Below are 17,880 nucleotides of genomic sequence, written 5' to 3' on the forward strand. Positions count from 1 at the left end.
TTAATTACGTCCAGTTTTACACTAAGCGTAACACCCTTACGAGCTCTCTTAGGCTTTCTCGATACCTTAGAACTCATCTTGCTAACAGATGCACAAAATAAATCGAGATAAAGCACAGATGCTCAGAGACACATATTTAAGCTATGGCGGCTAGAATGCCGTTCCAGGGGAGGAGCCTGGCTGCTCGGGGCACGCGCTGCCTTTTCTCGTAAAGGCAAAAACACTCTTCAGTTAGCGAAAACAGGTAACTAATCTAGGTCTTTCGTAACAGCGAGCTGTCGTAAAGTGAACGTTCGGAAGATGGGGTGGGGGGGGGCACCTGTATTAGAATTCTTCGAGGAAGTAACAGAGTGTAGACAAAGGAGAGGCAGTGAATGTCATTTACTTGGATTTTCAGAAGGCATCTGATAAGGTGCATCACATGAGGCTGCTTGACAAGATAAAATCCTATGGTGTTACACGAAATATACTGGCATGGATAGAGGATGGCTGAAAGGCGGGAGGCAGCAAGTGGGAATAAAGGAAGCCTTTTCTGGTTGGCTGCCAGTGACTACTGGTGTTCTTTTCACATTGTTTGTTAATGATTTAGATCATGGCTCTGTGGCAAAGTTTGCAGATTATACAAAGATGGGTGGAGAGGTGGTTGGTGCTGAGGAAGCAATGCAATTGCAGCAGAGACAAATTAGAAGAATGGGGAAAAAACAGCAGATGGGATATAGTGCTGGGAAATGTTTGGTAATGCATTTTAATAAAAGAACAATAGTGCAGACTATTATCTAAATGGGGAGAAAATTCAAACATCAGGGGTGCAAAGGGACTAGGGAGTCCCTGTGCAAGACTCCCAGAAGGTTAATTTACAGGTTGAGTCTGTGGTAAAGAAGACAAATGTAATGTTGGCATTTATTTCAAGAGGAGTAGAATATAAAAACAAGGTGACAATTCTGAAGTTTTATGAGACACTAGGCAGGCTGCACTTAAGGTATTGTCAACAGTTTTTGGCCCTATATCTCAGAAAGGATGTGTTGCCACTGGAGAGAATCCAGAAGGGGTTCACACGTATGATTCCAGGAATGAAGGGATTAACTTATGAGGAGCGTTTGGCAACTTTGGGCCTGTACTCACTGGAATTTAGAAGAGTGTGGGGGGATCTCATTGGAACCTACTGAATGTTGAAAGGACTAGACAAAGTGGATGTGGACAGGATGTTCCCTCTGGTAGGGGTGTTCAGAACTAGAGAGCACAGCCTCAAAATTGAGGGGAGACTTTTTAGAACTGAGGAAAGGAGGAATTTTTTTAGCCAAAGAATGGTGAATCTGTGGAATGCTCTGCCACAAACTGCAGTGGAGGCCAAGTCCGTGGGTATACTTAAAGCGGAAGTTGATAGATTTCTCATTGGGCGGGGCATCAAGAAATATAGTGAGAGGGCAGGTGTATGGGGTTGAATGGGTTTCGGGATCAGCCATGATGAAATGGCGGAGCGGGCTCGATGGGCTGAATGACCTAATTCTGCTTTCTGCTCTGATGTCTTATGGTCTTATTTTCTGGCACCACTGAAAGGTTCCCACAATCTACAGAAACAACAGGAATTCTGCAGATGCTGGAAATTCAAGCAACACACATCAAAGTTGCTGGTGAACGCAGCAGGCCAGGCAGCATCTGTAGGAAGAGGTGCAGTCGACGTTTCAGGCCGAGACCCTTCGTCAGGTCTCGGCCTGAAACGTCGACTGCACCTCTTCCTACAGATGCTGCTTGGCCTGCTGCGTTCACCAGCAACTTTGATATGTGTTGCCACAATCTACGGACTCACTTTCAAGGACTTTTCATCTTATGTTCTTGCCCAGTTTGTTGTCTTTTGCACTTGTTTGCCCAGCTGGTGTGGTCTTTATTGATTCTATCACTGCAATTGGATTTATTGAATCTCAGGCCTGTATATAGTGATACATGGGTACTACGATAACAAATTTACTTTGTACCTTGAAATAGACACAGGAATATGAAGTGAATGGAGGGACATGGGTGATATACAGGAGAACTTTTGGTATAAATTGCCATCAAGAATGGCATAATTATGTGGGCTGAATGGCTTGTCTAGCACTATACTGATGCCAGCATGGAAAAAACCAAGGTTCAATGGTCAGCATTTGCAACCCACGATCCTGATCGGTGGTTGTACATAACTTGTGGTCAGGCTTCCACTGAACTTATCACAGATGAAGAACAGAACCTGAAGTCATTCAGACATCCATTACTGGTAATTCCAATAAATGACAGAGCTTGCCTGCAACCATTTTGCTTCCTGCAATCTGCTTTCTTAAGGGAACAATTGCTGAGGAAAAGGAAAAACCTCTTCAACAAGGAACCATTCAACCTATCTCAGAAATGGATTAACAATCTCAAGCCTATAGTGTGTACTCAATGATTCAAGAATAACTTCTTCCACTCTGCCACCAAATTTCTGAATGGACATTAAACTCATGAACACTACTTCACTACTCTTTTTTTCTCTTTCTGCACTACTTAATTTAACATATATATGTACACACACCTTACTGTATTGTAATGTACTGCTGCCATATAACAACAAGCTTCACAACATATGTCATTGACATTAAACCTGATTCTGATTCTAAAATTCACCGACAGGTCATTATCACCCCAGAGGGCTCAATTGACTGGTTTGCTGCAAAATAGAGGAAATGTATTCCTGTTCTCAGAGGGACAGGATTATTTGGAATAAAAACACCTATATGCAACATTTCTGAATAATTATCAAAAGTATCCACCTACTTTACGTAGCACATCTCCCCATGAGTTCTTCTGGTAAGTTGACACGGTGATGTGGAGCGAATGCGTGTCTGGCGTGCAGCTTGCTTGGTGGATAAAGCCTCTTGGGAAGTACAGCATGTCTCCAGCCTCCAGCAAGGTTTCCATAATAGGATCACTCAATTCGTGCTGATTAAAGTTACCTGGGCCAGCACAAGGAAGCACAATTACTCCTGTTTCAGATGCTCATTATACAGTACAAAATGACTCTGTAATACATTAAAACAAACAGAATACAACTTTCTGAGGGTACTTACGGCTTGAAACACTAGGAAGAACTTCTTCAGCTGATCTGTGAATACAGTTGAACAGATTTTGGCACCAAAATAGACTTTGTTAATGCAGCAGAAGTAAGTTAACTTAATGAAGTAATTCAATACATGCTAAAAATGCAAAGCAAAAACAAAAAATGCTAGAAATATTCAGCAAGTCAAGCAGCATATGCAGAGAGGGTAACAGGGAAAACCTTCAGACTGACGACCTCTCACTAGCGCTACGTAAAGGTAGACTGAAGTACGGGCAGCACATCAGCATGGTGACTAGCGTAACACTCTTGGGTTCAATTCTGCTACGGACTGTAAGGAGCTTACAATGTTCCGGTTTCCTCGCACATTCCAAAGACATGCGGATTAGCAGGCTAATTGGTCACATGGGTGCAATTGGGTGACATGGGTGCGTAGAGTTGGAAGGGGCCTGTAATCGTGCTCTGTCCCTCAAAGAAGAAATGGTCATCACGGGCACAGCCCATCACTCCACCAAGGACTTCTTTAAGAGGCAGTGCCTCAAGTAGGACTGAAAGTGCAGGGTTCACACTCTCAAGGTTAAAGTGCGTTAAGAATGTTTTTTCCAACATCCTTCTTCAACAAAGATTTTTATGCTCCCATCAGCAACCTACTGCTTGTGTCTGTGCAGGTCCGCATGTTTGAATTAGCAGTCAGTTCTTAGCATAAGATAAGAAATTATTTGACTGGTGAAAATATGAAATTCTTTTCAGCCATAAGGTATTTTTCATTAAGTTCCATCCAATGATACAATATGATGAGAGCTGGTCAAAAAAAGCAGAAAGGTTTAATTGCAATGTAGGAACGTAGCATTACTGAGGTAAGTCTAAGGAGCAGACAGTATCACACAGAAACAGATTGTGTTACATACTTAGGATCATAGACACGCCAGTGCTTTGCCCCTTCCAGCTGAATCACGAATGCTTCAATATCATCATAGTGTGGAGCAAATCCCTGGTTCCCGGGAGGAGTTAGATAACTTCAGAAGACAACAAAATGCACATAAAAATATCACTGCGATAAACTGAACGTTTGACATTCCAACTGAATTTAGCAGCTTCAGAAATGATAAACGGATAAGAATTCCTTATACAACAAGATCAGTAAGAGCTTGACAAGCGCTCCCAGAATATAACTAGCAAGAGATTATTGAATTGTATTGAATTAAAGCAAGGCTAAAAATTTCTTATCATCTAGTATGGGAATGGGGTCCCGGTGTGTTTATAGTGAGTGTGGGAATTGGGTCCCAGTGCGTTTATAGTGAGCGTGGGAATTGGGTCCCAGTGCGTTTATAGTGAGTATGGGAATGGGTTCCCGATGTGTTTATAGTGAGTGTGGGAATGGGGTCCCGGTGTGTTTACAGTGAGTGTGGGAATGGGGTCCCGGTGTGTTTACAGTGAGTGTGGGAACAGGGTCCCGGTGTGTTTACAGTGAGTGTGGGAACAGGGTCCCGGTGTGTTTACAGTGAGTGTGGGAATGGGGTCCCGATGTGTTTACAGTGAGTGTGGGAATGGGGTCCTAGTGCATTTTTCTTTCTCGAGAGTGTGTGAACTGGGCCCTTTTGTGATTGTAGTGAATTTGGGAATAGAACCCTGCTGAGCCAAAAGTCAGACTATTGGGAATTCCAAACACACTGGGATACAAATTACCGAAGTATTTTTATATTGTAATAAAATAAACTAGCATATCAGAAATAAAACAATAAACTTACTTCTACTTTGGGAATAACTTCAGTTATTAAAGTCATAGGGAAACATCACAAAAGACCAACGCACTTAATCAATACTTTTAGAACCAAAGGATTAAGTACAAGATTTTAAAGAGTTTAAATAATAAGCAGCCAGTAACATTCAAGCCAAAAAATTGCGGTGGAAATGACAGTCTAAAAAGGAAGTCCAGCTCCTAGCTTTGAAATTCAATGGCTTTTCTTCACCAAGTCTTCAATATTAATAATTTGTCGATTAGCATAAATGATATCAACAAATAGGACCACTGTAAAGGCAATGGACAATGGACTCAATGATCCTGCTGAAGGGTCTTGTCCTGAAAGTCAACTCTTTACTATTTTCCATAGATGCTGTCTGGCCTGCTGAGCTTCGCCAGCAATTTGTGTGTGCTGCCAGGCGAGAATGGGGCTTCTTCCTTCAGGTTGTTACAACTGGTTGTGTTAATGGGGATAAGCTCCCACTATCTTTTAAATGCTCCCAACAGAGTGCATCTCAAATTGCCTCTGACAACCAAGTGCAGCTCTTGGTGTTCACACGTGGCTGAGCTACAAAGCATGGCAGAACTGTTTCTAGTGCAAAGAGAAGGTTTAAATGCGCCTTCAAACCAGTCGCTTCGGGCAGATGGGGCTCGTCAGCCGTGGTGGGCTGCTCAATCTGGAAGGAAAACTCTGGTCTCTAACCTCCGTTACCTTGTGGCTAGACCCATACAATGGGAAGGATTCATGAGTAAACCCAGAGGAAAAATCCAGGGCTGGAGTCCCTTAGGAGTTCAACGCTGAATTCCAACTCTTGCAACATTGCTAGAGCCAAACTGCATTGGATTCTGCCACTCCTTTGGATTGATAAGCTACGTGGAGAGGGGGAGCCTGCTGCATGGGCAACAGCTTGCTCCCCATATCGTACTGCTCTGACTTGCTTATCAATACGTAGACAGCTATGATGCTGTATCCATGGCTGACCTTGATCAATGGAGGACCTTTAGACTGGAGGTGGACAGGTTCTTTCCTTTAGTGGGGGAGTCTTGACCAGAGGGCACAGCTTCAGAATAGAAGGATGTCCACTTAGAACAGAGATGAGCAGGAATTTCTTCTGCCAAAGGGTGGTGACTCTGGGGAATTGATTGCCACAGAGGGCTGTTGTTTTCTTGATTAATAAGGACATCAAAAGTTATGGGGAGAAGGCAGGAGAATGGGGTTAGGGGGTAATAAAATCAGCCATGATACAGTGGCGGAGCAGACCTGATGAGCCGAATCGCCTATTTCTGTTCCTACTTCTTATGGTGTTGTGGTCCTAACCCAATCTCACTGTGGAAGTGCTTTCACTTGGAGGATTACGGCAGTTCAAAAAGTTGTCACAGCACCAACCTTAACAGCAGGTTGGGATGGACAATCTATGCTGAACTTGCTAACAGTCCAAGAAGCCTCAAATAATTTGAAAATATGTATCTTGCAGTCTTAACTTCATTTCAATCCTAAATTCAGGAATTTGAAGTAGGAAACAAAAGAAAAACCTGAATATTCCTATATGCCTATTGTATTGATAACACAGGTGGGCAGGATATTTAACTATTGTGTTCACAGGAAAAGAAACAACAAGGAGAAACTGGACCAAACGACATAAGAGCAGAATTAGGCCATTTGGCCTATAGAGTCTATGCCATCATTCCATCCTGGCAGATTTTATGATCACAAGATATACAAGACCATAAGATATAGAAGCAGAATTAGGCTATTTGGCCGTTCGCACCTGACCATTTCATCATGGCTGATCCACTAACCCTCTCAAATCCATTCTCCTGTCTTCTCCACACAAAGAACACAAGAATTCTGTGGTATTCCCTTTAGCCAGTGAAGACAGCTCATTCTGATTTGTATTCCTGCCATTTAGCCAATTTTGTACAGCAGTGAACCTCTCTCACTTATGAACAAAAAAATACAGATACTTACACATTAGCTCCAACCATACTTCCAAAAGCTTCCTGGAGAATAGACAGCACGTTCCAAACGGTTCCAGAAAAGACCTGAGGATTCAGCAAGCGCAAAGAACACCCTTTCTGCCAACAGAAACACAAATTTAATTAGCAAATTTCGATTAATTTTCACACCGTATTTGCATTGCAAATCAGAAAGCATTTGGAAGGACTGTACTAAAAACAGAATTTAAGACCTGCGACTCTTTTCCTTGTTCTTAATAGAGTTCCAAACAATTATGACTTATGACAACACAGCAGGTGAAGAATCTTCAAAATTTACATTCCCAAATAATTTAATTTCTTTCCATATGACAACAAGAATAAATAGCCATGTTCCAAGCTAAAAAAGCCAATTAGAGAAAGCATATTGCAGACAAATGGATCTGAAATTAATTTAACAATGAAACTGAGTATTTCAATGAATTAACTGTGACTTTTCATTACCGGGATGCCAGTTCCTGCATTGCTTGTCCTGACTGAATGCGCAGTTATGGACCATAAAATCATAAATCAGAGAAACAAGCTATGCCACAAAAACTACTGGCCAACTTTTATCGATGTGTGATAGAGAGCATACTGACATATGGAATGATAGTGTGGTGCTTTAGCTGCAGTGAGACAGATCACAAAGCACTGCAGTGGGTGATTAGGATGGCCCAGCATATCACTGGAACTCAATTACCGGGGCCTGGAGACAATCTACAGCTCTTGATGCCCACAGCAAGCCTATAACAATATTAAAGACCCATCCCATCCCCGGCACTGTCTGTTCAATCTCCTGCCTTCTGGTAGGAGATACTGAAACATCTTAGCCAAGGCAACAAGAGTGAAAAACGGCTTCTTTCCGAGGGCTGTTGAGCATGTGATTGACGCTTCACCATGGCTTGCCAATGGCCTTTGAGTGTTATGGCTATCGAAGTCACTCGTTGCATGTAAATGTTTTCTTTTAAATTAAGCTATACCACATGCATTATACATTGCATGGACCTGAGTAGACCCACAATCTTGTTGTGGGCAATGACAATAAAGTTTTATTGGCTCACCTTATCCATGCCTTTCTAAGAAAATCCCATTTACTTCCATTGGGCCTACATCCCTCTATGCTTTTGCTATCCAAGTACCTGTCTAAATGCCTTTTAGACATTGTAATTGTATTTGCCTCTGCTCTAGATTCCCCTGCCTTTGATAACAGAAGATATCTATCCTACCTAGGCCCACTATTGTTTCGTAAACTCTCGGCTTTCAATGTTCCAGTGAAAATAAACCCATCTTTTCCAAACCCTCTCCTTATAACTACAGCCCTCCATCCCAGGCAACACACTGGTGACCTTGACCTACAGTTCAAAGTATGGTTCTTCATAAGTAGTGGGTCTTTGCTCCGGCTGTGCGGCCTGGCGCTTCACTGTCTCCAGGAACAGCCTGGAAAACATGCGACTTCTGGGAGAAGCCCAGTGGACATACCAGTTCCTCATCAAATTCACTGACTGAAACATTGTGGGAGACAGGAACATCAGGACAGCAGGTGGCGTGTGCTGCCGTCGGAAGGAGGACCAGGTACTCGAGTGATAGCCACACCCCCACTCTCTCTCCTTTGGTGAAGAGCGACAGCCTGTCGGTCTTCAACTCGGGAGAAGAGACGTGGAAGATTGTAACATCGGAACAGTGAGCTGCTGCTCTCTGCTCTTGCTGTTGCAGGAGTGACCCCTCTCTTCCTCGTTGGTGAGAGAGAGCCTGTCTGAGATACTGAAGTGCTGAGATGGTTGTAGTTTTTGATGGACTCTATATCAAGGTCTCTTTGGGGGAGGGACTTTTGCTATTGCTAGATGGTGAGGGGGTGGGGGGGGTCAATGCATCTGCTGGCACAAATGGGAAGGAGGGGGTCAATATTTTTGCTGTTGCTTGTGTGTGGGAGGGGAGGGGGCTTTTGGGTTCTGATGTTTCTATCATTCATTCTTTGGGGTTTCTTGTTTCGTGGAAGTCTGTGTAGAGTAAGAATTTTATGCTGTACATGGTTTACATTCTCTGATATTAAATTGAATCATTTGAACTTTCTCCTGCACTGTCACATCCTTCCTGTAGTGTGGTGACCCCACACTGTACACAATTCTGCAAAAGTGGTCTAACCAATGTTCTGTTCAGATGCAGCATGTTATCCCAGCTCTTCTACTTAAAAGTCCCAACAATCAAGTCAAGCTTACCAAATGCCTCCCTCACTACCCTATCCATAGGTCGTCACTTCCAGTGAGTTACAGACTTCCTGTACACTTTAAGGTCCCTCTGTAGATCAATGTTCCTAAAGTTCCCGCCATTTACTCTATAAATCTTACCAGAACTTGACTTCCAAAGTGCATCACTTCACAGTTGTCTAGATTAAGTTCAATGTGCCACCACTCCAGCCAACTTTCCAGCTGGTCTATGTCTTGCTGTATCCTTAGAAAACTTCCTTTGTAATCCATGTCTCCTCTACTTTGTCATCTGCAAACTACTAATCAGACCATTTATATTCTCATCCATACATTACAAAGAGAATGGTTGCAGCACCAATCTCCGCGATACACCATTTATTACGGATTTCCTAACAGAAAAATGCCGACCCACCACTACCCTCTGCCTGCTACCAAGCCCATTTTGGATCCATTTGCCAGTCCACCACTATTTCAACTCTACTTTCTTAGAAGTTGACACAGATTTGGTATGTCATCCAAAACTCAGGAAAACTTCTACAGATGCCCTGTGGAGAGCATCCTGACTGGCTGCATCACGGCCTGGTATGGAAACACCAATGCCCAGGGACAGAAATGGCAACAGAAAGTGGTGGATATAGGCCAATTCATCGCAGGCAAAGCCCTCACCGTAATTGAGCACATCTACAAGGAGGGACGCCACAAGAAAACAGCATCCATCAAGGACCCCCACCATCCAGGCCATGCTCTCTTCTTGCTACCATTTGGCAGGAGGTACAGGAGTCTCAGGTCCACACCACCAGGTTCAGGAGCAGTTATTACCCTAAACCATCAGACTCCTGAACCATGAGGAAACAGGCTGTGGGATTGAGAGTTATGACCTTGCAAGGAAGTTGATATTTAGCCAGTGGTCTCTCCTCACAACTTTCATCGGGCAGGAGGTACAAGAGCCTTCGGTCCAACATCACCTGGTTCAGGAACAGATACTACTCTACACTTAACAGTCTTCTGAAGCAGCATGGGTAACTTCACTCACCTCAACTGTGAAATGATTCCACAACCTACAGACCCACTTTCAAGGTGTTCTCAGCATGTTCTCAGCATTATTTATTTATTTTTGTATTTGCATTTTGTCTTAGTTTGCACATTGGCTGTTTGTTAGTCTTTGGCATGTTTAGTTGTTCATGAATTCTATTGTATTTCTTTATTTTCCTGTAAATGTCTACAAGAAAATGAATCTCAAGGAAGTATATGGTGAGATATATATACTTTGACTTTGGCATGGCATTTTGGAACCATTTGCCAGCTTGGAAATTACCTGTCTAGTCAATTTAGACGGCACAAAACAGCCAGACTTGATTGATACTAAATGACAGATACGCAAGAGAAGAAACAACAATCACTCGTGCTGAGACATGGATATGAAGGGTGAACATCCAGACAAGGTTTCAGTAGATGACCATCAATGTTACGGAGCCACATTTCATTAATAACTAGTATTTTTCACTGTCCAAGAAGTAAGTGACTCCAGCAAAAAAAAAAGCTTGTTGTGGAGATGCACAACGTTGAAAATTCATATTATAGATTTCCCATCTGGTCAGTGCAAACAAATGTACTTGACTAACTTAGAAATACGACCCATTTATGAAAAAAAAAATTCCCTTATCCATAAACTTATGCAGAATTTATAACAGCTGTGAAAAAGTATTGAAATCTCCAGCCCAGTCTGAAATAATGTTTTAACCACTGTCACACCAGCACTATAGATACAGCTGCTGCTTACCTTATAGAAGTCCCACACCACCGCAGGTAATGCCCTGCCAGTAGGAGTATGGGTTTCCTTTTCCCCATCAAAATAACTTGTTACATCCAGGTTTACTTCAAAATTGACAATGTCCTTGAAAATAAAAAAAGAGAACTTATCAGTATTGATTCTGAAACAAAGATGAACACTCTAATGACATACATCCAACTCAGTTGTGCAAAATGCTGAGGCAGTAGAATTTCTAAATCATTACAGCTGGAGTCTCTATCTGGAAGCAGCCTTCCCTCTGTATGCAGAGCGAAGTATGGTTCTGCACTGAATTCCTACATAAAAATAAAAGAAGAACTCTCAATTTAGTTTGATATAATCTGCAAACCGCCAAAATATTGAGAGGTGAGAAAAGTTGGAGTATGCTGTGATTAATGTCATGTGAATACCTTAGATGCTGATATATATTTTAAACGCCTTTTGTTATTCCCGCTTGTAGTATAAAGCCAAAGTGATTACTTACTATCTCTGTCACCTTGTCATCATTGACGTAATCATGTGTACGCTTATAGATTATAACATCTATCTAGATATATGGCTGCTGCTCTCCTAGCATTTACACATTGCGAAACATTACCATTTCATAGATTTTGCCTTGCATTTAGCTTTCTTACTCATTTTTGATTTCTTTCTTACCCTTACTGTATTTTTTGTTGATGTGCAGTACCGTGAAAAAGTCTTAGGCACCCTAGAAAAACAAGCATTTCTCTGGGGGTGGAAAATTGAACACAAGAGGTGCTAACCTTGAAATTAGAATTAAACTATTCAAGATTAAAAACAAAGTACTCCCTTCCACTCCTATAGAAGAAATCTGGAAGACTTCCCTGGAAAGGCTGCACAGGCTAAAGCAACCGATTTTTGTTAAAGGTGCTGAGACTTGGAACAAAGACAGGAAATTGGGAATGATGTGTATGAACTAACTGGATGGAGAAGCAAGATTGAACAATTCATTAACTTGCTCCTTATTCTGATAAGCCATCAGGAAATACTGAATTGAGAACATTTTCAGCAGTGTAATAAAGTTGCTTCCTTCATGCATGAAGAAGTAAGGTATTTCACTCTGGAGTTTTTTCCTAAGGAAATCGCTTGGCAGATAAGCCACCCATTTGCAACACATCAAAATAATTTATCCTCCAGAACATCCATTTGCATTCTGCATGAAATTTGTGGTCAAGTTGAATCGTATACGAATATGTTAACTCAGAATAAACATTTTTTGAACTGATTCAATGAAGCACACTTAATGTGTAGCATAGTTCTCTCCAGCAGTTCTGTAGTAGGTACATCCTGTACCTAATAAAGTGGCCACTGAGGGTATATTCATGGTCTTCCGCTATAGCCCATCCACAACAAATTTCGATGTGTTGTGCATTCAAAAATGCTCTTCTGCACACCACGTGGTTATTTGTCTTTTCTTTTTCAATCTTTTTATTAAGTTTCAAAATTAATAAGCATAACAATAATAATAATAAAAAGAGATCAGGATTACATAAAATAACAGTTAACATGTACAAGCACAGATTCCAAGTGATAAATATAGTTCAGCCTCCCAATCTCATAGCAACTGACCATGAAAAAGATATAAGGAGGAAAAAAAACCCTAAACTAAAAAGAAACTAAACTAAAAAAAAAACAAACAAACAGAAATTGGGCTGTCATATTACAGCGGCTGAAATTATTACTTGTCGTTAACTCCGCTCCTCCATACATGAACAAAAAATTATTGCAAAAGATTTGGAAAGGGTCAACTTACATCATATGAATGTGATTATTTGAGTTAATGTCGCCTTCCTGTCAACTTGAAGCAGTCTGGTCATTCTCCTCTGACCTCTCATTAACAAGGCATTTCTCACCCACAGGTTTGCCACTCACTGAATGATTTTTTTTGTTTTTTTGCACCATTTTCTGTAAATTCTAGAGACTGTTGTGCATGACAATCCCAAGAGATCAGCAGTTCCTGAAATACTCAAACCACCCCATCTCTCACCAACAAACACTTCACAGTCAAAATCACTTAGATTATATTTCTTCTCCTTTTGATGTTTGGTCTGAACAAATGAATTGCTTGATCATGTCTGCATAATTTTGACATCCAAGTTAAAGTGCCTGCTTGTATTCCTGTGTATTCTGGGATTTACTGACAGATTTTAAAAATGGATCTATCAGTTCAGCCCACTGCTGGACCCCAGACAAAATGAGATCTTGTTGGGATATTCCCAAAATTCTGCTGGGAAATTGCCTCAGGTTTTGTGGTAAGACCTGGGTACAGGATCTAAAACGTTGCTAATTTCAATATGGATTACAAGACACAGATTGAGAGGTTGCAGAGAAGGGCAAGTTATTGTTTAAAATTTATTTTGTTTTAATGATTCATTTTTAAATGCTACTTTGGTTTAGGTTAACTTTTTAAAAAAAATTAACTTTAAAAAATTCCTTTAATGAATTTTTTAAAATCTTGGAATGTTAAAGACTTTTAAAACACGTATCACCCCAGCTTTGACACTTTCAAATATGGTCCCTTCCTCTATTCTGCTGTTTGTGGCGTCAACATCTTCCCTTGGATTCTATACCACAGAAGGCCAGTGTGATGCAGTCTACACAAGTCTAGGCTTCCAGGGTTTATGTGTGGCAACTTCAGGTTGGGCAACAAGTCGGCATGACTACATTTCTAGATAAATATTTTTTTTTAATAGTAATGTAGAATTTAAAATGCTCAATCTTTGTTCTAGTTATTTTGGTGAAGTTAGGAAGTAAAAATATTTGGTCTGAGTGGCAGTGCAGAAATATCGAAACTTTATGAAAAAGTTCAACTTGAATCAAGTTTTTCCTCAAATGGGAAGGAAGTGAAGCGAACCAGTAAATTGAAAATCTGTAATTAAGTAAGATTGTGTGTTGTGTAGTTATGTTTTAGGAGCACATATTTGCCTTGAGAGACAACCATCCTGATTGACTTGGTCAGAGACTGAGAATAAAATATATCTACTTACTTATATATTTATTTGCTTATCTATCCATTTATTTAGAGATACATTGCGGTACATGTCCTTCCGGTCTGTTCCGCCAAACTGCACCCGTGACCAATTAACCTACTAACGTGTACATCTTTGGAATGTGGGAGGAAACCAGAGTACCTGGAGGAAATCCATGAGGTCTTGGGGAGAACGTACAAACTCCTTACAGACAGGCATAACGATTGACCGCAGTTGCTGGTACTGTAAAGTGACTGCGCTAACCGCTACACTACCATGCATTTACCTCTCTCAGTATTCTGTCAAAATCTTCTGAAGAGAAGAATCCCTTGTAGTAGTTTGCATTGTGGCGTCTGATCAAGGCTGGGGTCTTCTCCCAAATGTCTCTGAAATGCAGAAATCCAATTACGAGCGAGACTTCTCTCTATAAATACATACAGTGCAATGTCCGAAAAGCCTCACATCCCTTTACATTGCAGATATTATCATGACTCTCCAGACAGAAATTAGGCAAATGCTAGTTCAATTTATAATATGGGTGTTAAAATTTGTCCTGTTGACAGCTGCTTTACATCAAGGTTGCACTCTAATTAAGTTTTGAATCAAGGGATGATTTTTTTTCCCACAATGGTTGCATTGTTATAGCTGTTAACAGCTGCTACAACCCATCTGTCCAATTCAAACAATTCAAAACAAAGATCTTCTATTCCCAGTGCTATCCTATTCAATTACTCATAAGGTGTCAGCACTGTTGACAACTTCCTCACTGTACTCTGAAATCATTTTCTCTTTTGAAATTCCCAGCATTCATGCATGATCCAGATCTCATAAAAAGCCAACCTATTTACAAAGACAGTCCAACTTGATTTGTATATTCACTTTTGCAGCTGGAGAGTTCCGAGATTTTGGAGAACTTTACAAGGAAAATCTGGAATAAAACTGCATGGTCACATTTGCACATACATGAATTGGAAGTTCGACCTGTCTACTTCCTGGGTGTGATAGTGGGTTTAACATCAGACACCCAACTACCAACCACCCTACTTTGGGGAGATCTTCGGAGTAAGATTAATCTCAGTGATACAGTAAACGTCATGATGCACGTCCTTGGAGCAGGGAATGGGTGAGAGACTTGTACAAAACCAAGGATGTTACAACAATCTACAATAGTTGAACAAGAAATAAAAGTCTATGCGTCATTTTGATATGCTGCTTCATATTTAGAGTCATTGAACAATATAGTACCAGTCCAGCCACAGTTCCCACCCAGCTGGTCCCATTTTCCTGCATTCAGCTCATATCCCTCTAAGACCCTCCATGTACCCATCCAAGTGCTTTTTAAATAATATTACAATGCATGCCTCTACACCAAAATGTCTTCTGGCAGCTCATTTGAGATCCTCATCACCATCTGCCTGGAAAACGTTGCCCCTCAGGTCCCTTTTAAATCCTTCCCCTTTCACCTTAAATTTATGCACTTATGTCAAGAGTTTTGGACAACCCTCCTCTAGGGAAAAGACTGCTACCAACCACTTCATCTTTGCCCCTCATAATGTTAAACATTTCTATAAGGTTGACCCTCATTCTCCTAGCTCTGAAGGAATACAGACCTAGCTGGCCAACCTCTCTCTATAACCCATCTCTCAGGTCCTGGCAACACCCTTGTAAATCTTCACTGCATTATTTCCAGTTTAACCGTGTCTTTTCTATAACGGTGAACAAAACCATACATAGTATTCCAAGTGCAGTTGCACTAACGGCTTATACGATTGATTTCTGCCAACTCTCACCAAACAAAGGAGAGTCCTGGAATCTAAGCACCAGAGTACAGAGCTACTCTTGCAGCCTCTGGGACGTTCATTCCAAGCATAGTAATGGTGCAAATTTACCTCGGACAGGGTAAGGAGAGAGAGCCAAGTCAATGAATATTCATAACCTTTAAAGGCTTGGGAACACTTAATAAGCAGAATTAGTTAGATTGAATAGGTAGGGAAGGGAACATGATAAATCAAAATAATCATCATCTCTAAACAATTATTAAGACCACAACCTGAGCTATGCTGGTTGGATTCAGGGTTTTATGCTTTGGCTCTTGGGGTAATCCATGCCAAACAAGTCAAAGAACAGAGACCAGACCAATTGTGGTCCACTGACCCTCCAGGTTAGGGGGTTCAGCTCAGGGCTAACAAATCTGACAGGTAAAACTAAATTATTATGGAAACAGCAATGAAGAATCCTTCTACATCTGAATGTGATGGTATTCCTGAACCCCCATCCAGGATTTGCATGACTGACAGTAGTGAAAACCAAGAGAAAGCAACTGACATGATGAAGGAAGCCCTGAACACCGCCAAAGACGAGGACCTTCATTGCTGCCCCAAATGCCAGGAGCGTAATGGGCAATAGCTAACTAAACAATTATTGTGCCTTTCTAATATCTGCCTTAAATAGACAGGACAAGCTCACCAAGTGAACACAATCCACCCCATGAAGACAAATGGGCATTAGGTACCTTTTTAGACATAAACTGAAATTATTTCTTCGCAAAAGATGCAATGCCATACCCACAGTACAGTCTCAATGTCTTAACAAGAGTAATCTTACAACAGTTATCATCTTAAATAATACTGACAATTATAATCTCAAATCAGCACTTCATTTAGAAATGATTCCTGACATTTCATTTACTGCACTTCAATCCAGTTGAGGTTATTTTAGTCACTTTATTAAATGCGTGAGTTTATGAAAATCTGTGCTGTTGTTCTGCAGATACTTACTTGAAGAACTTCTTTGAAGCAACAGGTGCTATTAACCAATCAAAGAGTTTCATCGCTCTCTCCTTGCTGTTCTGTATGTGACGTAGATCCCGAAGGAGTACTGATAATGATGGTCCTGTCCAGGGTCTTGTATCTTTGCTCTGAGGAAAGACAATAAACAAACCTTCAGCAAGTAGTTAAGGTTAAAGCCAACCAGGAGAACATCTCTTCAACTCGATGTCTTAAAAGTATTTCAGCTTCTGCTACGCATTAGGACAAGAAATGGTTATGCTGCAGAATGGAGTAAATGGTGCACAAAGTATGTGTTCCTTTTGCCTCATGAATACTGCACACATTCAGGTAAACCCAAGTTAGAATGCTCCTCACATTTGATGGCTCTGGGCCTGTACACGCTGGATGGGGGGATTTCACTGAAACCAATTGAATATTGAAAGGCAAACAACAGGAATTCTGCAGATGCTGGAAATTCAAGCAACACACATCAAAGTTGCTGGTGAATGCAGCAGGCCAAGCAGCATCTGTAGGAAGAGCTGCAGTCGACGTTGCAGGCCGAGACCCTTCGTCAGGACTAACTGAAGGAAGAGTGAGTAAGGGATTTGAAAGTTGGAGGGGAAGGGGGAGATCCAAAATGATAGGAGAAGACAGGAGGGGGAGGGATAGAGCCAAGAGCTGGACAGGTGATAGGCAAAAGGGGATACGAGAGGATCATGGGACAGGAGGTCCGGGAAGAAAGACGGGGGGGGGGGGGGGACCCAGAGGATGGGCAAGAGGTATATTCAGAGGGACAGAGGGAGAAAAAGGAGAGTGAGAGAAAGAATGTGTGCATAAAAATAAGTAACAGATGGGGTACGAGGGGGAGGTGGGGCCTAGCGGAAGTTAGAGAAGTCTCTGTCCGCCAGAGAAAGCAGGATCTCCCAGTGGCCACACATTTTAATTCCACATCCCATTCCCATTCTGACATGTCTATCCACGGCCTCCTCTACTGTAAAGATGAAGCCACACTCAGGTTGGAGGAACAACACCTTATATTCCATCTGGGTAGCCTCCAACCTGATGGCATGAACATCGACTTCTCTAACTTCCGCTAAGGCCCCACCTCCCCCTCGTACCCCATCTGTTACTTATTTTTATGCATACATTCTTTCTCTCACTCTCCTTTTTCTCCCTCTGAATATACCTCTTGCCCATCCTCTGGGTCCCCCCCCCTTGTCTTTCTTCCCAGACCTCCTGTCCCATGATCCTCTCGTATACCCTTTTGCCTATCACCTGTCCAGCTCTTGGCTCTATCCCTCCCCCTCCTGTCTTCTCCTATCATTTTGGATCTCCCCCTCCCCC

General features: G+C 41.6%; 1 protein-coding gene across 2 annotated transcripts in view; it reads right to left on the reverse strand.

Annotated features, from left to right (window-relative positions):
• riox1 (ribosomal oxygenase 1) overlaps positions 1-17,880 on the reverse strand; it is a 92,830-nt gene that overhangs the window by 50,950 nt on the left and 24,000 nt on the right. For both annotated transcript variants that reach the window (XM_072264863.1, XM_072264864.1), the window contains exons 3-9: positions 16,546-16,685; positions 14,055-14,154; positions 10,770-10,883; positions 6,778-6,884; positions 3,976-4,083; positions 3,081-3,115; positions 2,788-2,966 (exon numbers count right to left, since the gene is read on the reverse strand). In XM_072264863.1, coding sequence (XP_072120964.1) covers positions 2,788-2,966; positions 3,081-3,115; positions 3,976-4,083; positions 6,778-6,884; positions 10,770-10,883; positions 14,055-14,154; positions 16,546-16,685 — 783 coding nt within the window. The remainder of the gene's footprint in view (positions 1-2,787; positions 2,967-3,080; positions 3,116-3,975; positions 4,084-6,777; positions 6,885-10,769; positions 10,884-14,054; positions 14,155-16,545; positions 16,686-17,880) is intronic.

This window comes from Mobula birostris, chromosome 8, assembly GCF_030028105.1.
Source record: "Mobula birostris isolate sMobBir1 chromosome 8, sMobBir1.hap1, whole genome shotgun sequence".
NCBI classification, from domain to species: domain Eukaryota; kingdom Metazoa; phylum Chordata; class Chondrichthyes; order Myliobatiformes; family Myliobatidae; genus Mobula; species Mobula birostris.